Source organism: Diabrotica virgifera, chromosome 8 (genome assembly GCF_917563875.1).
Source record: "Diabrotica virgifera virgifera chromosome 8, PGI_DIABVI_V3a".
In the NCBI taxonomy this organism is placed as follows: domain Eukaryota; kingdom Metazoa; phylum Arthropoda; class Insecta; order Coleoptera; family Chrysomelidae; genus Diabrotica; species Diabrotica virgifera.
Genome location: NC_065450.1, coordinates 165,389,201 through 165,414,866, shown reverse-complemented (window position 1 = coordinate 165,414,866; position 25,666 = coordinate 165,389,201). Strand labels below are relative to the sequence as shown.

General features: G+C 33.6%; 1 protein-coding gene across 1 annotated transcript in view; it reads left to right on the top strand.

Annotated features, from left to right (window-relative positions):
• The first annotated feature begins 516 nt into the window (after positions 1 to 516).
• The window catches only part of LOC126890307 (odorant receptor 47b-like), a 43,877-nt gene continuing 18,727 nt past the window's right edge, over positions 517 to 25,666 (top strand). The window contains exons 1-2 of the mRNA XM_050659166.1: positions 517 to 615; positions 20,871 to 20,963. Coding sequence (XP_050515123.1) covers positions 517 to 615; positions 20,871 to 20,963 — 192 coding nt within the window. The remainder of the gene's footprint in view (positions 616 to 20,870; positions 20,964 to 25,666) is intronic.

Here is a 25,666-nt window from a genome sequence, read left to right as displayed (position 1 = left end):
AATTAAATATCTCATAAATTATTAAATATTTGTTAGCCAATTTTTTGTTGCTTAATACTGGTAATATAGCGCAACTTTTGCTTTTAAATAAAATAATTTATAGTGCTTATTTAAAACACAAAAAATATTTTTTTGCAAATTTGATTTTTAAATTTTATATATAATTATTTAAATAAATAGGGGGTCAAATTTAATTTAGTAAGTCTTAGGTGAAATATTTGTCCTTCAGCTTTGTAGAAAAAAAAACCTAAAGACCTTCATTAAAATGTAAATTACCTCTGTAGCAGTTAAAAAATAAATATTGTGAAAAAAGGACCCCTTTTTAATTATTTAAACAATGATTCCCTTATATGATTTGGATACTTTGTTGAAAATATCTTTTTTACCCACCTAAACTTTGATATAAAATTTGTTTCAACCTGTATGAATTTAGGTACATTTTGATTTACATGTAGTGTAATCTTATTTTACTAGACTATTATAAGTCTGTAATCATAATTTTAAATGTTTTGTAGTATGGCTACTGAATTGTCGAATTTATGTAAGCGAACAAGCTCTATCATGAGTTTAGTGTCTGCAATGGTTATTGGTTGCTCAGAAAATCAAATAGTTCACGTAAGTTTTGTTCTGTTTTTTGATACCATCACAAAACACTAAATATGGTTTACTAAAAATATTAACTAAACAATAAATAGTAAACTTATCTATGCCATAATCATACATAAACTTTGCAAGGCTTTCTTCTAAAACGTTAAAGAGAAGTCGAAGGTAATGATATATTCTGGACCCTTTTTTATTTAACATCTATTCGAAGGTCATCATCTTCTTCTTAACGGGCTCTGCAACTCTGGATAAGTCTTCACCGCATCCACTATAGCCCCCATCTCATCTTATCCGGTTAGTTTTTGTAATATCTGACGATGTTTTCAGTGCCATACAGTTACCAATTCAGCATTGTAATGCCTTCTTTACTCTTCTGTCAATTATTCTCTTTGAGGACCAAATATGATTTTGAAAAGCTTCCTTTCAAATACCAGCAGCTTATTTATTTATCGCTGATGTAGAGCCCATGTTTCACTTTCAAATGAAACAGTTGTGTAAATAATTGACATGTACAGTCTTAATTTAGGTTGCCTTTTTCTAGCAGCTTAAATCATATTAAAGGGGGATAAACGGATAGAATGAGAAAAGATGGAGTTGATTCCAGTTTACTCCACTTAGCCTCTTTTACTCAAATCCTACTCTCACCTTCACGCTGGTGTCCCCTGTAAACCGAGCAACCCAACTGGAGATACGGTATCCAACCCCGGGTGGAAAGTTGGGTCGGGAACTGACGAGAGCGGGTGAAATTGCCCTCCGAAAAGGGGGTTTGGAGTTGGGTTAACTACCCAACCCTGTAAAAAACCTTTTGTTATGAGAGCTACAAAGAAGGAAACCGGACTGCCAGCCTACGACGAACGAAATAAGGATAGTGGTTTAAAAATTTGAAAGTGGAACGTAAGAAGCTTTTATCAGCATGGAGCCACGACTCTGCTCATACAAGAAATGAATAAAGTTAAAGCAGATATCATTGCTTTACATAAAATAAGGTGGACTAGCTCAGGCACCTGCAAAAAAATAACTGCATTATTTACTACAGTGGACATCCTACTCGACACGAATTTGGTAACTGATTTATTGAAAGCAGCAAGGCCAAACATAGTGTAATTGATTTCAAAGCTATTGATCATAGATTATATCGAATAAGACATAAAGGAAAGTTTGCTAATATTAGCAATATTAGCATCCTTGCTCCAACGGAAGAAAAAGAGGATGACGAAAGAAACATGTTCTATGAGGCACTAGACCGGGAGTACGATGAGTGCTAAACAATTTTTAACATTTTTTCTTGCTAAAAACTTTGTTAAAAACTTTGACTTTTCTTATAAAATATTGGTTAATTTCAGATCTTAGTGTTGTTAATTAACGTAACAGTGATTTTTCAAAAAAAGGGGCTATCTCAGACCCCAAGGGTCGTATGACCTAAATTTTTTTTTAGAAGTTGTGTATTTTAACCAGCTTTCCGTATTTTTTTACTGCCATTCAATTTGATCTAATTTCTACGAAATTATTGTAATTGTTTATAAGCTTAAAAACTGCTATTTATTAACAAATAATTTTGTGTACGTATGTTTATTTTTTCTTTACTTTTTTTTTTCATAGGCTGTTAGTATACATCTTAACGAAGGCAATGAGCTCCGGATTATTGAGATACATTCAGCTATATTAACTGGACAAGCCTCAGAAATTAGCTCTCTTTTCAAAAAGAATTTATAAACAAATTCAATTTTGCGAAAACTATTAAACAGATCTGGACCATTTTTTGCATACCATTCAAACACCATAATGCCCTCACGTTTAGGTAAATTTAAACATATTCTAATAAACAATAAAATTGTTATTAACAATATTAAAAAACAATGATTTTGTCGTCTGTTTTGCAATAACTTTTTTGTTTATTAACCGATTTTCATTTAGCGTATCTCATTCGATGTATCTTTTTATTCTAAAAAAGTTACCTGTGAACGTCCAATCTCTAAATAAACAAGTTTTTAAGTTATGAGCACAAAACTAAGTTTGACGTTTTGATTGTTTATTTAAAAATTGTTCCACTAAAAAATTGATGAATCCCAAGATGGTAGCCCTTTTGTAATATCTCATGCTACACATTTCAACTGTCAAACCTCGTCTTTTCAATTATGTCGAAAAACGGCTTATTTTTTACTAACTTGATTGGTCTAATGACAAAAACTCAGTTTTAAACAGATAGGCACTAGGGATGGCGGTTTTTGACAAAACACCGGTTTTCGGTTATACCGGTTTTTTTTGCTTACGGTTTAACCTGGCGGTTATAACCGGCCGAAAAAAACCGGTTTTTGGTAAAACCGTTTATCGGTTTTTTTAATCCAATAGGTTACAAAGTTACATTTACAATGCACTTTAGTTTGCGATACTCCATTCGACTCGATATCAATATGATCAAAATTAGTACCATCGAAAGAACATCAATATCAATATAAATAAAACACAATTTTTAGTAAAACCATTTTATTCTATTAATTAATATATTTATTTATTATCTAAAATACCCACCAATTGTCCTCTCCTCAGTCTCCTCCCAAACTTAAAAAATTCCCCAACCATTTCAACTTATAAAAAATTTCCCAGACTCTTTGAAATGGGATTTAAAAAAAATAATATCAACATCAATATTTTACTTAAAACTAAATTGGATAATGCAATTTATCTTTTATTTTTACTGCCATCAAAAAAATTATCATGTATTACTTTTAACACGTTTGTGTATATTTGTAGAATATGTACATTTTAACTCATTTAATACTTCCTGTATGCATGTATCGTTTTGAAAACGTAGCGAAATTCTTGGAGATTCGTAGTCGTAATCAGTAATACGATATGCATATTCAGAGCATTATTTTTGGTAATCAGAAAAAGTCATTCAACCACTTTCAATGTCAAGAGTTAAGAGTTTAGTGTGAAAAATAGATGATGTTTGCATCTAATTCAAACAGACACTTCTTATGTAAATATTATGATTAGAGATACCTTTTCAAGGAAATATTATAATAAAAATAACTGCTTCTGGCTGATGTGAGATTGCACTTTCAGTTTGCTTCTGTATTTATAAAATAAAATAAAATTTGAATTATGGTTTTGTTGGGAATAAGTACTTGAGAATAATAATTATCATTGGGATAAAAAATAATACCTAACCTAATCCTAATCACCGTAAAAACCTAATAACCGGTTTTTACTTTAAAAAGAAAAAACCGGTTATAACCGGGACAAAAAAATAACGGGTAAAACCGGTTATTGCGAAGTAAAAAAACCGGTTTTAGGTTTAAACCGGTAGGTTTTTCCCATCCCTAATAGGCACCAAATTTCAGCGAACATCTAAATATAAACGATATTGAAGGAGGCTACAACATAGAAAATCGCCAAAATCTACATCATCAACTACACAGTGAAGACCAAACAAGAGAAGAAGTGTCAAATGCCATCCTAAAACTCAGAGACAATGAGGCCCGAGGAATCGACGAAATCTGTTCGGAAATGTATAGAAAAGGTGGTGATCAACTTTTTGCACAAATCCATTAACTGATAGTTCTTATATGGTACAATAATTTGGTACCAGAAGAGTGGCTAAAGGGAGTAATATGTCCGTTGCATAAAAAAGGTAATCAACTAGATTGTCAGAACTATAGAGGCATTACTTTGTTAACATCTGCATATAAAATCTTCGGCAATGTATTGTTTAAAAGACTTAACATTTTACAAAGGATATTGTAGGTCAATATCAATGCGGATTTACTGCTGAAAAGTCAACTATACATCAAATTCAATTCAAGCACATAGGCAGATTCTAGAAAATCACTAGAATATAACACAGATACCCCCTAGACGGCCTCCAAAAACATTTAAAAAATAAAAATATAAATCGTGCAGTAAAGCTCAATATACCCTATTCCACGAACATACGCCTGTTTTGGATTATTTCGACAACGAGTATTTTACTGTGCAAAATAAGAAGAACGAAAGTAAATTGCAAATTACATTGTTGTTTATTGGAATAATTATTAGCACTATTTACTTTCGTACTTCTTATGTTGCACAGTAAAATATTCGTTGTCGAAATAATCCAAAACAGGCGTATGTTCGTGGAATGGCCCATATATACAAGACCTTAGTAAAACCGGTTTTGATATAATATGGGGCTGAATCATGGACCTTATCTCAAAGTGATGAAAGGCCCTAAACGAAAATGAGCTATGGCGTCGAAGATACAACTTTGAACTGTATCAGTTATACACCGATCCAGATATTGTGAAATTCGTTTAAAGTGCAGCGACTTAGATGGGCTGGACACATTGCTAGGATGTTAGATCACAAATACACTAAGAAATTAATGTTTTCAAAACCAGAGGGCACAAGAAGTAGAAGACGACCACGAAGAAGATGGATTGATGGTGTGGAAGAAGACCTAAAGATTCTGAGGGTCAGAAGATGGAGGGAAGTTGCCAGGAATCGACAGGAGTGGCGACTTCTTTGTGAGCAGGCCAAGATCCACAACGGATTGTCTAGCCACTTATGATGATGATGAGATCATAATAAAGATGATAGGAAGTATAACGGTCTATTCTCCGCAGCTATCCTTGCTCTGTGTATAACAGACTGCTCTTTTTCCTTGTGGGGTCATCTGTGATTACTGTCCCTAGATATTTAAACTCTTTTACTACCGTCAAAGTTGTGGTGATTAATAGTTATGTTCTGTATAACTCTTGGTCTTGGATTTTTGATTACTAGCAGGTATTTCGTCTTCTCTCTAGTTATTCGAAGACACAGACTAGGTACCTTTTCTTCTTCTTAAAGTGCCTATCCGTTCCGGATGTTGGCGATCATTATGACTATCTTGACGTTGTTTACCGCAGCGCGGAACAGTTCAGTGGTAGTCGTGTTATACCACTTTCGTAAATTTTGAAGCCAGGAAATGTGTCTTCTTCCCGGTGCTTTTTACCATTTACCTTCCCTTGAAGAATCAGTTGGAGAAGGCCGTAACGTTCTTGATTTCTCATCACATGTCCTAAATATTCCATTTTTTTTGTTTTGATGGTTATGAGAATTTCACACTCTTTCCCCATTCTACGCAGGACTTCCACATTAGTAATTCGGTCAACCCAGGATATACGTAAGATGCGCCAATAACACCACATTTCGAAAGCTTCGAGCCGATTCATAGATGCAACAGTTAGTGTCCACGCTTCCATTCCGTAGAGCAGAACTGTGAATATGTAGCATTTCAACAGACGGTATTTTGTTTTTAATGATATGTGTCGACTGTTGAAAATGGATCTCATTCTAACGTATGCTGCTTTCGCTTTTATTATTCGCTGTTTAATTTTTGTTGAGTGGTCCCATTGGCTATTTAAATTCGTGGCCAGATATTTATATTGCTCAACTTTTTCGATATTCTGTTGGTTGATTGTAAGTTGAGCGTTTAGTATTGGTTTTTTACTAATTGTCATAAATTTGGTCTTCTTCATGTTTAGAGTTAGTCCGTATCTGTTGCTGATTTCTGTTATAGGATTTGTTAATATCTGTAAATCATTCAGATTATCTGCAAAAATTATGGTGTCATCTGCATATCTAATGTTACTCAACCATTCACCATTTATTAATAATCCCTTCGCACAACCGTCTAAAAGCTTCCTGAAATACCCACCTACCTACTATGTAATATTTACTCTGAATGGATATTTAAGGGTGTTTAAGGTACCTTTTAAAAGGTACCAAAGTTTTTAAGCTACCAAAAGATCATACCAAAATGAACTCATTAATGAAGCTGAAAATGCGGCAAGAGAAAACGACATAAAAAAATTGTATGACATCACAAGAACCTTGACAAGAACAAGCCGAAATGGTACCACTAAAATAAAAGATAAAGATGGTGTCGTACTGAAAACAGAACAACAAATTCTTACTAGATGGATGGAATATTTCAAAGAAATGTATGAAGAACAGAATTTAATAACCAAAATAGAAAAGGAACCTAACAGACAACCAATGAACATAAACACCGAAGAATTCACCCATGAAGAGATAAAAGATGCAATTAATCAATTAAAAAGAAGAAAAGCTGCCGGAATAGACAATATCCCTGCTGAGTTAATCAAAGCTGACATCGAAACGTCCACCTCTATACTGTACACACTTTTAAATAAAATTTGGAGAACCGAAGAGCTACCCAGAGAATGAACGCAAGGCTTAATTGTAAAAATTCCTAAGAAGGGCGACACATCCAAATGTGAAAATTGGAGGCCGATCACCCTGCTATGCACAACAAGCAAAATAATGACCCGAATCATGCTTGAAAGAATGAAGAAGGAATTTGATAAAGTTATAAGGGAAAACCAAGCTGGATTCCGGGCACAAAGATCCTGCATTGACCACATTTGTACGATGAGAACGATTATAGAGCAATCATTAGAGTGGCAGAATAAGCTATATGTGTACTTTATAGACTTCGAGAAAGCGTTTGATCGTGTAAATCGCAAAGCCTTATGGAAATTGCTAGAGAAATACGGAATGCCTCCCAAATATATCAGAATTATAAAACTGTTCTACGAAGGGTCCACAGCACGCATAGTCCACGAAGGCAAGTTAACAGAACAAATAGATATTGGTACAGGAGTAAGGCAAGGCTGTGTGTTCTCTCCAACCTTATTCCTGATAGTAATCGACTGGATCATGTCTAAGGCTACTAGTAATAAGACTGGAATAAGATGGAATGTTTTTAACCAACTTGAGGACTTGGAATTTGCAGATGACATATGCCTTTTAACAGAAAAAAGACAACACATGCAACGCAAAACTGAAAAAGTAGCAGAGGCAGAGAAGAAGTTCGGAGTTAACCTAAACGTCAGAAAAACTAAGATAATGAAAATAAATACACCAAGAGAAATGGGAATATCACTGGGAGGCACGGAATTAGAAACGGTAGAGAAATTTAACTACTTGGACAGTATTTTGAACAACAAAGGAGGGACGGAGGAGGACGTAAAACGGAGAATAGGAATAGCTCAAAACTCATTCAATATGCTAAGAAAAATGTGGTCTTCACGTCAGATGACAAGTAAAACCAAGATAAGATTATTCAACAGCAACGTGAAGACTGTGTTATTATACGGAGCAGAAACTTGGAAAGTGTCAAGAAAATGTATCGGACAGATGCAAGTGTTTATAAATAAATGCCTAAGGAAGATTCTTAACATTTACTGGCCAAACCGCATATCAAACCAAGAATTATGGACAAGAACTAACCAGGTACCTATATCTAAGACAATATGCAAAAGGAAATGGAGTTGGATGGGGCACACACTAAGAAGACCTGATACAGACATAGCGAGGCAAGCCCTAGAATACACACCACATGGCAAGAGAAGACCAGGTAGACCCGTAGAAAGGTGGAAAAGAAGTGTGGACAAAGAAATTAATGCTATTGGGAAAACCTGGGCAGAAATAAAGATTAGTGCAAAGGATAGGACAGAATGGAGGCAGACAGTTGACGCCCTATGCTCCGCATGGAGTGAAGAGGAATAAGGTCTGGCGCATATTGAACCTAAGCCAGTCACAACCTGCGCTGGTGGGACGGGTGACCTGTGCAGTTATTTTTCTAGCGTGCCGCATATTGAACACAAGCTAACCCGACCGTCGGCTGTCGCCGTAACGAATAGAGACGGGCAAAATAAGTGCAAACGTGTAACGGTTACTATTGATACCGGTTCTCAGTGGTACTGAGTACAAATACTGATTACAAAATACTGATGTATCTGATCCTTGTACTGAATTGAGTAGGCAACTAAAAAACGGTAGTTCCGTACATGTAACTAGTAACGTTTTAAAAATATCTTACACGTCCCTAGTAGTCGTAGCGGTATGACTTTCGAAAACATCGAATTTGATCATAAGCGGCTGCATAAAAAGATATCTTACACTTAATAACAAGCATAAGTTAAACACTGCATTGATTGTGATTGCAAAAACGGTTCGCATGTTTTGAATAAGATTTTTGCTGATTATGTTTTTGCTAAAATATTAAATAACACAAAAAATACAATTCACAACCATCATTTAATTTTTAACGATAAACAAAAGTCTAATAAATATATGATGCCAAGTTTAAAATTGATCGACTTTGTCGATAACAGTGTCATTAATAGATATTTTTTACCATGAATCATTTTCCAATGATTGTGTGGATTTAGAAATACATACTAAACAATTTTTTAATCTGTATAAAGGAGATTATAATTATGACACATTATGGTACTCCTTATTTTTCAAATAATATGCTCTTGTAAACGCATAACTTTGATTTATTGGCTAAAGCCACACTAACTACAGAGCCGTGCGGCACATCTTTTTAATATGATGCAAGTCTTCGAAATGCCGCCTCTTGAGTATTACAGAAACTTAACTTTTATTTTTACTAAATGAACCTACACAAAATGAAGGACATCTTTTATTTTAAAAGTAAAACATAATTTATAGACCTGGATCCGGCAAACTGAAAATTTGTTAGTAGCTTAACGGTGTCTATTCGGACAAACTTTTATGTACAGGAACACTGGAACAGGGGAAGGTTTAATAGTGGAACAGTTTAAAAATTTGGAACGTCACATTACGAAAATGTCCCATGTATTTTGTCGGATAGAACAACCGATCGATTTGTTACCCTTTCATTAAACTCTCATGCAAAAATCAGACTGCTATTACTAACCAACACGATTCCTGTTATTTGACATGTTCTTCCTGTTTCACTCATTAAAATGCCCAGTTAGTGATAAACACCAGTCTAATTTTTCCATGAGAGTTTAATGAAATGGTAACAAATCAATTGGAAGTTCTGTCCGACAAAATATATGGAACGTTTTTGTAGTCTGACGTTTCAAATTTTTAACCTGTTCCACAATTAAAACTTCCCCTGTTTCAGTGTTCCCGTACATCAAAGTTTGTCTGACGAGACACCGTTAAGCTATTAACAAATTTTCAGCTTGCTATTAATCAACGTTTTGTTGGTACGCGGGATCCAGGCCTAGAAATACTATGTCACAAATGATGGCGTAATCCCTTTTCTATAGGTATAAAATTTTTGTAAATATCATTCATTTCTTAAATCTACACAACATTATCATTAAAAATGATCCATTATTAAAAAACGTTAAGCATATCTGTGAATATCGCATAACCCTCAAATAAAATGTGTCATCATACCGGGCTTGTTCATGCTTAAAAATAAAATATGTAGACAAGATATAAATATATGTAATAGGTAAGCAGTTTTTGCCGACAATCCAATCATAATCAGTGTTGTTTATAATAATAGTAATTCCGAACGAGTTCTATTAGCTTTTCTACGTCCATCTCGAAAACAAAACCGCAACTGAGAATTGAGTCACGCGTCCCACGACACCAGAAAACTGTACGCCGCGGCGTATGAGAACAAACGTTCGCATGGCTAGACCTGGCACCGTATTGACTGATATTAGGATGCGCAGAACTCTCTACGCAACTCGCAGGTGCCAGGTTGTGTTCGCTTAGGATCAATTTGCGCCGGGACTAAGTAAGTAAGGTACCTTTTAACATTCAATATACAAATATTCGAAAGCTGTATAATTATTTAAACAGTCTTTGTTTAAACACATTAAACATTTTTGTTATAATAAATAGATGTATTTATTATAATAACACCAAAGGAGCTTTAACATTTACTATTGTGTTAGTTAGGTGGCTCTACTCGAGTTACTTGGGAATAAAAAAATTAAGAAAATTGCTCCACGGGAAGCCGAGAAAGTACATTTTTTAACGTGTACCGATTTTCAACTTTAAGATTTTTTTTATTTACAAAATTGCATCAACCACTACGGGTTATTCGCATGGTACAATAATTACATAAATGTTAAAAGGTTACATAAATAGTTAAAAATTTGATTTTGTGAAGGTGTCTTGCATTTTTTTAAAAGTTTATAGTTCTATCCTTATTTAAGCCATTTAAGCACTCTTTGGATGTAGCCGGTAATCCAGCTTGATGTCGCTCTAGGGTGTACAAAGGGCAGTCCACTAGCACATGGTTCACTGTAGTTACACAATCAAAACTGTAGCAAATGGGAATTTGTTCGTTACTTAGAAGGTAATCGTGTGTTACGATGGCTGAAACTTCGTATGACCTGTACGTAACCTAGAGATGCATACTTGGTCTCGTTGCTTGCGTGGGAGATCGTATACAGCTACCTCTTCTTTAATGTTAGGTGTCTCTGAATTGCTCCAGTGAAGTTACCAAGTTTCACTTATTTTGTTTTTAAGAACTTTAAGATTATATTTTCTTCAACCTAATTTTTTATTGGGATTTTGATATTTTTGGTATTTTTCAGGCGAAATACAGATGGTTTTTATTATTCTTAGGGGAGTCAGTGGCGGCTCGCGACCTCAGTATGCGGGTAGGCTACACATATACTTCGGGTAGGCGACAAAAAATATCCTACAATTTGTAATACATTTTGAGCCGTCTTGCAATACTAAATGTAATCTATGAGCGCAACAATGTGTAAATATTGCTTTTGGAGCATCTACTTTAATTTTTGATTGTAATTCGTTTAAAGAGCCAGCCATTACACTTGCACCATCGTAAAATTGAGCAATTTATTTATTTTTGTAATCATATGGCTCAAGCAGGTTTGAAATTAAACTATATAGAGCGTCTGCAGATCTATTCTCGCAATATCAAAAAACCCTAAAAATCTTTCTGTTACCTGACCAACTTTTTTAACAAAACGGATTGTTAAAGTACACTGTGATTTTTCGGTTATATCAGTAGTATCGTCCGCTAGTATAGAAAAAAATTGACTTTCATTAATTTCTGTTGAAATTTCATTTTTTACGTAATTGGCAAGGCAATCTATTAAATAATTTTGTATTGTTTTTGACAAACCCGTGAACACCCCTTCTATTTTTTAACATGATCCTGGATTTCCTGATCGCGTTTAACTACTAAATTAAAAATTTCTTTAAAATTACCCATGTTTGAAGAATTATGGCTCTCATCACGACCGCGAAATGCAGGTTCTTGTTTTACTAACAGAATTGTAAAATCAATTTCTTCAACTTCTTCAATCTTTTTCAACTTCTTCATTATATATCTTATTAGATAAAGAAATTTGTCCAGCTAAAGCACTGTCAATAGTTTGTTTATTTTTTTCTAACCGTTTTAAACCTAAGCAATTGTTTAAATGTTCTTTCGAAGATTCATGTTTTTTTACACTAGCTGATAAATTTTTCAAATCTAAATATCCCTGACTCACCCAAACATTTTGCTTCAAATTTGAGAGCAACACACAAGGCCAACAGAAAAGTGAATTTTTAAAATAACTTCCGCTTAGCCATTTATGATTTTCATACCATATTGTTTTAAACGATCTCGAAAATGGTCGATTGTCTTTTGTCTTATCTGTGGATAAAATTGTTAAATTTGGTAAAGGCCGGCCCATTGAAATAATTTCTGACCTTTCTTGATTTTGGCGCCTTGAATAAGGCGTCTCGATCAAACTGTATATTACATCGTTTAAAATATTCATATTCGATGACTAAAGTTTTTCCACCAATAAAACTAACACACCTACGTTTCAACAACGTCAAATATTACTTATTTTATTTTTGTATCAAATAATAATTTACTCTTCGAATAAATTGATAAGTTAACAATTAAACTCGCTTTAAATTTTTAATTATCTATAAATTCTAATAACACTTCTATCTATATCTATAAAATATAATGGACGACTGACAAATAACTATTCACAGATTTATTTGTCGTTAGTGAATTATTACTAAATTAATATAAAATTAAAATGCCCTTCAATAGACCGATCTCAAATTTACCTGTTTATTATTCAGTTTTCATAAACAAATTTAATTTGTCCTACCTAGTTTTATTCAATACTTAACCTACTAATAACAGCCAAAATCAAAAAACAAAATTATTTAAAACAGTTTCGCAAGACACAAGAGAAGCAACTGATAAAATTTTGGAGGTCCGGCTATAAGACTCTGTGCCTATGCGCCCTTTCAAAATCGTAGAATACGCGAGACCTGCAGCAGGCCTGCTCGCGTAAACAGAGAGAGATCGCACGTCAATTCGGTGTTGGCGTCGTTCTATTTCAGGCTACGTTTTCAAGTGCCTGACCCAGGAAGAATATAGAATCTTATACAGTACTACTGATACTACAAGGAGCGTACAATAATTATAACTACGGAGAAAATTTTTTGGATATTTTTACAAATAATTTGGATAATTTTTGCTATTTTATTGTAGGTATTGTGTCAAAATTTATAAATTACAATTTTGAAATAAGTAATTTATATTAATAATTTATATTATTGTACTACATTAGAAGAGGGTAGGCGGCGCCTACCTTGCCTACCCCGACGGGCCGCCCCTGAGGGGAGTGCAATTAGAACGAAAAGATACAATGTTTCGGAAAAAATCAAACAAGGTTATATTTTTCTAAAACTTTTTTTGTTAGTTTATAAATATTTTAAAATAAAAAGTTCTACTCACAAATTTTTCCGCTAATTGTTTATTAATTGTTTAAACAATAACAATTGTTTTGTATAAATAATGTTAAGAATATGGGTGAATTCAACATTTTATTTTGATAAAAAATGTTTGTATTTTAGTTTTGATTATGCTGAACCCGAATTTGACATTACAATTTGCAAATTCAAAATGGCGGATTCAAAATGGCGGACTTTTTCCTAAAAATCCTTAAAAAGTTGTAGTAAAATCCGATTTTTTTATAAAACGTGTTTGTTTGCATATATGTGGATATTTTTGAGAGGTGGCTGAACCTAAATCAAATTTTGATAATTTAAATTAATTATAAAATGGCAGATTCAAAATGGCGGATAACTTAAAAAATAGTTGTAAAATCATAATTACTTTACAAAATGTATTTATTTCTACATATATTTATTTTTGAGTGCTTTGATAATTAAACTTAAATGTTAACATTATAAACTATAAAATGGGGGATCCAAAGTTATTTTTCTAAAAAGAACATAAAAAAGAACATTTTTGTAAAATATTTATTGTCTTTATTTTTAACAGGTGGTTGAATCTGAATTAAAGATTAAAAATTTAAATTTCAAAATGGCGGATCCAAAATGGCGGATATTTAAATGAAAAACAAGTAGAATTCAATCAAACAAATATGGAATTTCATTCTTAAAAAAAAAGATAAACAAATAATTTTCACAATAATATTAAAAATTAAAATGAACCTATTAGAAAGAAAATTAAAAAAAAAAAAAAAAAATCGATTAAAAGGATATAATTACATATTAGAACATAGTTTTTAATTCCAAACAACTTTTCTTTATAAAATTTTTCGATATTGTGAAATATAAAGGTACTTTACTCTTGAGTGAAATTCATATTTTTTGACATAGCTCGTACAAAATTAACAAAATTTGATATTTGATGGTTGCATCTTATGTTATATACGATGCAGAGTTCTTTATAAAAAATAACTTTTTTTCGTAAAACTGATATTAAAAATGTTATCAATAGGTTCCAAGTTACGCAGACATACTGTATAAGAGCTAAAAAAAGTGTTTTTGTTGAATATTTATTATTGTTGAAGCTTATTATTAAATGTATTTTAGGTAAGCTTTACAGAAAAAAGTTTTGATCACTCTGTATATACATTTTTTCAGCTGGTAATTTTCGGTTTTTGTATTACATTTTTGTTATCTTTCTTAGTTTTCTCAAAAACAAATTATTTATTTCAATTTAAAACTTAAATAATTCAGTGTTTTTTAAAGAATACATCTCAAGCTTAAAAAAAATAGCAAAAAAATTGTATTAGATTTATTCAAACTTGAGTAATACCGTCTTAAAATGGTGGGAATTCTGTAAAACTACGAAGTTTTCAAAAATTACATTTTTTGAGACATCGTATTATTTGAATTAAATTTTTGAGATTTTTTTGAATAAAACATCGTTTAGTAGGATGATTGAGAGTTAAGTTGTGCAAATTTGAGAGTTTTATAAGTAAATTTGTATTAGTTACACATTTTTAAATCATTTTTAAACAAAATTCATGTAAGGCTCATTTTCCGCCCACACCGTACTTATGTCCATACATTTTATTTCTTTTTATTACAACCATAAGATAGCTTATTTCATCTTCTTTCATGTCCAATTTGTAAAATTTCTTTTGATCCATTAGTTAAAGAATTACATTAAAAAAACTCAACCGTGCACTTCTTCCAACGCTAGTTTACAGTGCACCAATGTGTGTGAGAAGGGTGACTTTAGCGTAATAAATAAAAAATTACAGAAGCTAGAGATTTAATTTTAGGAAAATCTTTATATAAGGTTTTTTTTGTAAAATTTTCTGAATTTTTCAATGGTCAAGTCAGTTTTTTCTAAAAATTAAATTTTCGGAGTTATTTAAAAAAACATCGAACTTCGCTGTTCATTTGTTTAATAAAAAATGAAGCACCCACTTCTCGAGTAGAACTTTTTGATATGTTGTTTATTAAACATTGCTTAATGAAATTCCACAAAGTTTTATCTTGTTTGATTTTTTCCGAAGTGAAAATCTAAATGCACTCCCCTATATAATATATATTAGGACTCACTTGAAGGAATGAAAATTTGTACGTAAAAAAAATACTTAAATAAAAGGTAACGGTTTAAAAATTACCATCCTATTGTTTCTAACTTGGTCGCACATGCCGTTCAATTTTGACCAGTTGTATCTCAGGAACCACTCATCGCAATTAAACTTTTTTTTAAGAAGTGCTCTGCCGCTTCCTTTTCAATACCGTTTTAATAATTTAATTTCATTTATTAGTTGCCGAGATATTCTATTTGTTTATAAGCCAAAAAATTGTTTATAACTTTAAAGCATTCATCTTCTTCTTCTTTAAGTGCCATCAGTGCGGCGGAGGTCGGCAATCATCATAGCTATTCGTATTTTAGAGACGGCTGCTCTGAAAAGTTGATTTGATGTACATCCGTACTACTCTCTTAGGTTGCGCAGCGATATTCTGCGTCTCCCTATGCTTCTCTTTCCTTGAATCTTTCCCTGCATAATAAATTGGAGCAAGCTGTATCTCTCTGGAAGAAATCACGATCCTCAGTAATGGGAAAACGACAAGAGAGAGAGAGAGAGAGAGAGAGAGAGAGAGAGAGAGAGAGAGAGAGAGAGAGAGAGAGAGAGAGAGAGAGAGAGAGAGAGAGAGAGAGAGAGTATCTCTCTCCACGTGTAATATGTCCGACATATTCCAATTGTCTTGTTTTGATGGTATTTAGGATTTCCATTTCTTTATTCATCTTTCTCAGAACCTCTTTGTTTGTGACGTGTTCTGTCCACGATATTTTCATAATTCTTCTGTACACCCACAGCTCGAATGATTCTAGTTTTTTCATTGATGCAGCATTCAAGGTCCAAGCTTCCAATCCATAAAACAAAGTCGAGAAAACGTAGCACCTAGCCAACCTAACTCTTAGCCCCAACTTTATATCTCTTGTGCAGAGCACTTTTCTTATTTTGTTAAAATTTGCTCTAGCACGTCTGCCCCGGGATATGCTTTTACGGCTTTAACAGCATTACGGTATCTTTCGTTTATCATAATGTAGTCTATCTGGTTCCTAACTACTTTCTCCGATGAATCTGCGGGCGATCGCCATGTATACAGTCGTCTGTTGGGTAGTTTGAAAACTGTGCTTGTAATAATGAAGTTCTGCTCTTGGCAAAATTGTAGTAGACGATCCCCTTTCTCATTGCGATTTCCCAGACCATATTTTCCTACACATTTTCTGCTTTGCCCTTTTCGAATCTTTGCATTGAAATCACCTAGGACTATCATTCTCTAATTTTTGTTTTTTTACAGTGCTTCTTCGATATGCTGATAAAATTATTCTAGTTCTTCTTCATTGGCATTCGTCGTAGGATCATATACTTGTATCAGGTTCAACGTGGCGTGAGATTAGTATAATAACATTACTATTTCTGAGATGGGGACAAATCCTTTCACTGCTCTATTAGATATTTTTTTAACAATTATTGCCACGCCGTGTTTATGTGGGTTGTCGTCGTCGCTGCCTGAATAATATATTGTAGCTTCTGCTGTTGAGAAGCAGCCTGAGTCAGGTCACCTGAGCCAGGCCACCTGGCTTCACTGATACACAGTACATCAATATTCAACGTGTTCCTCTCTTGAATGATATTGGGCATCTTACCAGGCTAAAACATGCTCTGAACAATCATCATCATCATCATCATCATTGGCTCGACAGCCCTTTCTGGGTCTTGGCCTGTTCCAGGATTCTTCTCCACTCTGATCTGTTTCGTGCTTTTTTTCTCCAGTTTTTTATTTTTAAGGTTTTTATATCATTTTCTATTTGTTCTAAATATCTCAGCTTCGGTCTTCCTCTTGTTATTTTTCCTACTGGCATCTGTTTGAATATTTTGTTTGGTATTTCGCCTTCTTCCATTCTTTCTACATGTCCCATCCAACGCAGCCGTCCTATTTTAATGAATGTTATGATATACGGATCCTGGTATATTTCGTATAGTTCAAAGTTGTACCTTCTTCGCCAAATTCCATTTTCTTGTGCCCTTATATATGTGTCGCAAGATTTTTCTTTCAAAGGTGGCTAGCAATGTTTCCTCTCTTTTAGTGAGTGTCCAGGTTTCTGAACCGTATGTGAGTACCGGTCTTATTAAGGTTTTGTATATTTGGCATTTTGTTTTCCTTGCGACGTTGTCAGATCTTAGTTGCCGAATTAAGCCATCGTAACTTTTATTGGCAATAAATATTCGCCTCTTCACTTCCTCTGCTACGTTATTATCAGATGTGACTAGGGATCCCAAGTATGTAAAGTTTTTTACCCCCTCAATGTTGTATTCTCCTATTGTTAAATTTTGTGGCTGCCTTATTTCTGTGTTTTTACTTACCTGCATATATTTTGTTTTGTTCTAGTAGAATTTAAGGCCACTATTTTGTGCAGCTCGTTCTATTTGATTGAATGCCTCTATCATTTCTCTTCTCGATCTTGCGATTATGTCAACATCATCTGCAAATGCTAGTATTTGCACGCTTTTATTAATTATTGTTCCTCGAGTATTGACTGTTGTGTTACTCATTATTTTCTCGAGTACGATGTTGAACAAGATGCATGATAGAGCGTCTCCTTGGCGTAGTCCCTTTTTCACATCTATTGTTTCCGTTAGTTCGTTTTGTATCCGGATTTTACTTTCTACTTTTAGAGATTCTTTTATCAGTTCTATTAGTTGTGTTGGTATATTAAATCCTTTCATTGCTTTTATTAAGAATTCTCGGTTTATATTGACATACGCGCTTTCGAAGTCTATGAAGAGATGATGTGTGTGGATGTTATGTTCACTTGTTTTTTCGAGGATCTGTCGCAGAACAAATATCTGGTCTATTGTTGACTTCTGTCTACAGAAGCCACTTTGGTACCTGCCAACTATTTTTTCAGCGTGTGGTCTAAGTCTTTCATGAATGACGTTGGACATTATTTTGTATGCTGTATTCAGCAGCGTGATTCCACGGTAGTTTCCACATTCTAACTGATTCCCTTTTTTATGTAATGGTACAATAATACCACTATTCCACTCCGCTGTTAGCTGTTTATTTGACCATATCTTTGTTATCAATTCATGTGTTGTTTTCTGTAGTGCGTTTCCTCCTTCCTTCAGTAATTTCGATGCTACTTGATCCGATCCCGGTGATTTATTGTTCTTTAGTTTGTCTACTGCTGTTCTGATTCTAGTTTTTTCATTGATGCAGCATTCAAGGTCCAAGCTTCCATTCCATAAAACAAAGTCGAGAAAACGTAGCACCTAGCCAACCTAACTCTTAGCCCCAACTTTATATCTCTTGTGCAGAGCACTTTTCTTATTTTGTTAAAATTTGCTCTAGCACGTCTGCCCCAGGATAGTCTATCTGGTTCCTAACTACTTTCTCCGATGAATCTGCGGGCGATCGCCATGTATACAGTCGCCTGTTGGGTAGTTTGAAAACTGTGCTTGTAATAATGAAGTTCTGCTCTTGGTAAAATTGTAGTAGACGATCCCCTTTCTCATTGCGATTTACCAGACCATATTTTCCTACACACTTTCTGCTTTGCCCGTTTCGAATCTTTGCATTGAAATCACCTAGGACTATCGTTCTCTAATTTTTGTTTTTTTTTACAGTGCTTCTTCGATATGCTGATAAAACTATTCTAGTTCTTCTTCATTGGCATTCGTCGTAGGAGTATATACTTGTATCAGGTTCAACGTGGCGTGAGATTAGTAACATTACTATTTCTGAGATGGGGACAAACCCTTTCACTGCTCTATTAGATATTTTTTTAACAATTATTGCCACGCCGTGTTTATGTGGGTTGTCGTCGTCGCTGCCTGAATAATATATTGTAGCTTCTGCTGTTAAGAAGCAGCCTGAGTCAGGTCACCTGAGCCAGGCCACCTGCCTTCACTGATACCCAGTACATCAATATTCAACCTGTTCATCTCTTGAATGATATTGTGAATCTTACCAGGCTGAAACATGCTCTGAACAATCCAGGTTCCAATTTTACTATTGAACAGGCTTATTCTCTAGTCTTCGCTTTTGTAACAGGGAATTCGCTGATTAACGACCTGAGAGGCCTTGTCTTTTCCTCCCCTGCTGGATCTTGGCTTACGAGGGCCATAATCAGTATCACTGTTGTTGGTTTCTACCACCATGATGATTGTACTAGGGATATCCATAGGGATCTTTAATGTAGTGGTTTCCCCTTGCCTTCTACATCCCTATGCCGTTGACCATTACTTGGTTCTTCCGCCTTCCGGGCCGATTTCTCAACCTCAGGACAAAAGAGTGCCCTACCACTTTCTAACTCATCTGCCCAAAGCCGTTGGCCAGTAAATGGGGGATTTCTTATTCCGGAAATCATTCGGTGACTAATTTGATTCTATATTACCCCTAAAATCGAGGGTTGCCACTTCCGCCATCTTCACCGTACCGAAGCTCCGTTTCTCTGCCGTAGCTGCCGTTGTGGACTTCATCCATAACCCTGGACAAGGGACTCTAAACAAGTACTAGTTTCCTGGGCCAGGAAACCCCCGGTATCTGCGGACGGCAGGGATTGATTCATTTTCCCTGATAGGACTATCTTCAAGAATTTAATGAGTTCCAACCCGCTACCTAAAGCATTCATGAGGCCGCCTAAATAATCCAAGCACAATTCTTTAAAAGTATTTATCTACTCTACCTCAAATATTATGAATACGTTTTTAGTTTGTCAAAACTGTTATTATAGATATTAGTACTTGAAGAGTTTAAAGTGTGTGTGAAGTAACAATGTATTTTAAATGGGATTTATTTTTGCGCACTGTCTTTTGGCAAACTTTCATATAATCAAATATCCTTAATTTTCGCGTTGTCATGGTGATGACATGTGAGCAAAAAATTACAACAAACGTTTTGACAGTTTTGTGGTTTGAAAGATGTTTGAATTTTTAAATGTCAAAGTTCTAAAAATTGTGGAAAAGAAATGTATTCCTGTGACGAAGAGTTACAGTTTTTTTTTATTTGTTTATCGTAGATAAAATATTGTATGAAACTGTGCGTGCAGTACTTTTTGCGCACTTGCGCGATGTATAGAGCTCGTGCCGCTCGTGCTCTAAACTCTAAACATCGCGTGCGTGCGCAAAAAGCATCGCGTACTTCACGAACTGTTTCATAAATAACTATTAGATAGGTATAATGTTTTTTTTTATTCAAAATCTGATGCATCATAATCATTATGGATATTATTGCGAGCGTAATTTGTTAATTAACAATTTAATTGTTGCTAAACTATTCCTTCAACTCTCACCGGCTTGTGGAATTATAATATATGACAAAAAAACTGTTAGGTTTCCAAGTTATTTAATTATTTATTGATAAATAATTAGTTATCTAAAATTTTAGTTAAAAAAGATATTGTTGGGAAAACTCGGATTTTCTGAGGAAAATTTTCGTCTAAGCCAATTGGGAAAAAAATATCTTTATGCAGAATTGCGGTGAATTTTTATTCGGGTGTTTTTTTTGTTAAGTTAAAATCTTCCGAGTTACAGAGCTACAATTAAAAAAAAACACGATTTCGGAGCATTAATTGGTTTATAAAAATAATAGCACACCGTCTGCGGATTTTGCATACCAATAATATTAATATATACAATATCGTTTTTTAGGGATACAAAACGTTTGGAGCTTTTCTTTTTATTTGTGGATGGTCAGCAGCAACTTTACTACTTTGTCATTCAGGAGAGAAACTAATGAACTTTGTAAGTATGTATGTTTAAACGCCATACTATTTTCATGGTCATAATATATTATTGTGTATCAATTTATCAATCAAAGATAGAATAAATACTTTATTAATTTTAATATAACGCGGGCACATAAATTTGATACACCCTGTATATTGATTTGTAACTATTTATTATAAGTAGTTTTTAAGAAGTGGGTTATCGTTAATAAGTTTTTTCCCTGAAAAATAAAACACATTAGGAAAGAAAGTGATATGAATAGACAATAATTGTTCAGGGTATTTGGAGATTATAACGGTGTTTTGTTATGCACGAGGTCAAAAGCCACAGGTAATGATATCCTTAGAAAATAATGTAAAAGAAAGTTTGTAATTTTAATCTCTTTTTGTTTAACCCCTAGTAAATTTTGTAGAATTTCCCGAAAGTAATTATTATGATGGTAGGAATATTTTTGAAAGTATGAGTGGGTTTTTTTTAATGAAAAAAAGAATGGGGAAGAAGAAATGTCTCTGATTGGTTTGGCAATCTGGAATGGGAAGGAGAGAAGGTGAAATTTTCAGAGAGTTTTGGAAAGAGGGATTATTATGTGATCGGCATCCCAGAAGAGTAATCAACGTTTTCGTGGATAGTTAAAAAGCAAGTACCAGTGGTTGTTTGATAGTGGAGAGTGGAGCTGAAAAGTGGAACGAGAGACAGATTAAATTGAGAAGAAATACCTCTTTGATTCTGTATTATTGTGAGAAGGAGAGGAGAGAAATTTTGAGTTGTTTGAATCTAGTACTGGTTAAAAGAGGCCTGGCTCGTTGTTTTTTTTTTTGGAGAATTAGTGCTGGTATGCTGCTGGATTGAAGCTTGAGAACGGAAAGGGCTTTGATGGGTAGCCTAACATAGTCAATAAAGGGGAGTGTTTGGTTAAAGAGGACACATCATTGTGAGTGAAGCAAAAGGTCAGTCAATTAATGTGAAAGATATTTTTATGTTCGGAAACTAAAATTTTGAGTAAAAGCATATGAATTAAGATTCCAATATTTCAAAAATTAAATAGGAAGTATAAGTAATTTTGCGAATACCTAATGTTTGTTTAGCTTGTTTTATCAAAGTCATCGGAAAGAAACCGATAAATTTTTATTTGAACTAGAATAAATTTAAGTGGTAAAAATTTTATTCGGACAGCTATGTCCACAGGTTTTAATTAATCATTTTTAGAGTATTGATTTTGATAATAAAAGATATTTCTGTATGCTTATTTTATATTTCTATTTATTTCCCTTTCCTATTTTTTTCTGATAAGAACCAACTAAGAGATACTGAAACCACGAGAGAAGATAAGTATAACATAAGATAATTTAGATATTTTTGTATTATAAAAAGGCACCCTGAGATTTTTTCTTAATTTTTTGTATGATTTGCGTCAATTGGATAATTGACTAAATAATTAATTGGAGTAATCAAAAAAAGACTAATTGATATAAAAGTAATAAAAAGTAGATCATAACAACATGGCGAGCCAACGTGTGGATGAAAGTATCTCTGGTTGTGAATTTGAAAGGATAGGAAACGGAAAAACAGGTGAAGGAAAATTTATTTGCCCGTCGGAAAAAGTTGATGTATTTAAAATTTATGAAATATTTCTTTGAGTTATTTTATCTAATTAGGTACAATTTTACATATTTATTTTATTTTTGATTGATTTGAATTTTGATAAATTTAAAAATTGGTGTGATAAATGAATTATTTTTGGGGAGAGAAAAATTTTCGTATCTACAGCATACAGGGTATTTTCGAATTTCGTATCAGGCGGGGATAAATTTTAAGTACATGCCGACCACCAGAAGCAAAAGCAAAGAAAACAAAAAACAAGAAGAACATAATAGAACAAGAAGATATTTTCGAAACAACAATCATGGCATCAGAAAAACAGGAATTATCAGGAATAGATAAATTATTACAACTGATGCAACTTCAGTCACAAAAAATGGATAAAAATCAGGAGGAAACTTCAAAGAAAATGCATAAAAATCAGGAAGAAACAAAACGAGCCATGAAGGATACACAACAAAAAAATGGATGAAACATAACAAAAATTGGATCAAAAAATGGATGAAACACAACAAAAAATGAAACAAGCAATAGAAGAGAACAACAAGAAAATGGAGGAATGCATAGAAAAGTATGAAAAGGAAGTAAAAGGATGTTTGACAATGATCAAGAACGAGATGGGACAACAAGAGATAGAGAATAAAGAAATCAAAATGAAAATGAAGGAGATAAACAATTTCCAGAAAAAGGAACTAGAAAATTTGGAAAATAAGTTGGAAAATGCTATTCAAGTAGACAGAGAAGAAGTGAAAATAAAAGAATCACAGAAATAGAAAAACAAGTCACCGAAAACAAGACGCAACAGAATTTCGGAGAAAGAAGGGAAACGATTACCCATAGTACAGAGGATATGAAAATAAGATTTGGCGGGGATGTAAAGAAATTACACCCAGTAATTTTCACAAATAATTTAAAAAAGAAAGTACAATACATCGGTAACTTCGAAACAGCCAAAGAAATGATAAGGAACCATCTTAAAGATGAGGCGAGTTTATGGTTTGATAGCAAAGAAGAAGAAGTGGACAATTGGCATAAATTCGAACAAAAGTTCCTGAGTTATTTCTGGGGAAAAATACAACAGATGGAAATAAACAAGGATTTGCAAAATAGGAGGTACCATGATAGAATGGGTATTTCAGAACAAACATAGGCGCTACAATTATACAACAATGCAAAACACCTACACTACAATTATTCGTCCGAACAGATAGTAGAACTGGTAGCCAGACATTTTGAAGATACCTTAGAAGATCACATAACTTTACAAAACTACAAAGATATCGACAGTATGTGCCAATTCTTACAAATACGAAAAGCAAAAATAAGAGAAAGACAAATAAGAAGATCGCAAGAAAATTATAGACAACGCGAAAATCAAGACTATAGAGATAGAGGACAAAACTCTAGGACAGATTATATAAGAAGAGAATTTATTCCGAGAAGGGAAAACGAAAATAGAGACAACGGAAAAGGAAACTATGAACAAAGAAATCGGCAATGAAACGAAGACAGATATCGAGAAAAGCAGAATAGAAATAACACCCGCACATATCAAGAAGACAGAAATGATAATAGAAGGAATGAACAGGAAAATCGTGGAAACCGATACGGGTCCGACAGACCAAGAGAAAATAGAAGAGCGGTAAACAATACGCAAATAGGTGAATATGAGGATGAGAGACAAAGCGACGAAAGAAGAAGCGAAGAAGAACAGCAAGCGTTTTTTCACGAAGGCGCTCACTAGACACGAAAAAACAAACAGGAATTTTTTGTCACCCGAAGGAATTTATTAAATTAGCAGGAAATAATGATAAAAGAAGTGGAGTAAATTTAAAATTTGTAAATGGTTTATAAATGAGAAACCGATTAAAATTATGATTTATACTGGTTCGGAAATTACATTGATTAACAGGAAATTAATAGAAGAGGTTGATTTAACGAATTTAATTTACAAAATTCCCAGGGTAAATTTAGTGGGCGAATATAAACGGACTTTGGCAACAATAAATGAAGGAATACGAATAAGGGTTCGATTGGGGAAGAAATTTTATACACTACAATAGGTTATAATGCCGAACATGATACATGATATGATCGTAGGAGTGGATGAATTGTAAGAAAAACATGTGGTGATAGATTTCAAAAATAACACGATGAAAATCACAGAGGAAAAAGAAGAAGAACGGGACATTATGGAAATGGACAAGGAACATGAGAAACGGAAAAAGGAAAATTTAGACAAAAAACAAACGGTGGAAATGAATTTGGCAATGAAGCAAGGACAGAAAAGAAAGAGGAGAAAGCAACAAAGACGATTAAAGAAGATGAAGCCTGGGATTCCTCGAAAGAAGAGATGAGCCCAGAAGAAGAAAAAGAAGAAAAGAGATTGACAAAGGAAAATGAAGCTTGGGATTACTCAAAAGAAGAGATGAGCCCAGAAGAAGAAAAAGAAGAAAAGAGATTGACAAAGGAAAATGAAGCTTGGGATTTCTCAAAAGAAGAGATGAGCCCAGAAGAAGAAGAGATCAGAATAGAAAAGGAAGACGAAAGAGATACAATTGAAACTGTAGTATATGAAGAAGAAGTATGCGAAAAGGAGGAGGCAGAATACACAATAAACATGTGTAAAGAATCAGAGGAAAAAGGAAGAAAATTAATATGTGAAAAAGAAAAGGAGAAGGGACTGCGTGTAATATTGAGGGAGTATAAAAATTTAATAAATGAAGAAAACGAAGTAGCCAAAAAGTATGAAGATTCCTTTGAGGTTAAAGACGTAGGAAATTTTCGATCGAAAACTTACCCAATCCCATATAAGTACAGACACTGGGACAAAGGAAGCAATTGTTTTTCAGGCGGGACTAAATATTTTGACATAAGAGAAAAGTGTTGTCGAGAGAAAATCATTCTTTTCGTTGCACTTATTGAAAACGATTTTATCTCAAAACAAGGCGGGGATGTTATTTTGTATCAATTTATCAATCAAAGATAGAATGAAAACTTTATTAATTTTAATATAACGCGGGCACATAAATTTGATACACCCTGTATATTGATTTGTAACTATTTATTATAAGTAGTGTTTAAAAAGTGGGTTATCGTTAATAAGTTTTTTCCCTGAA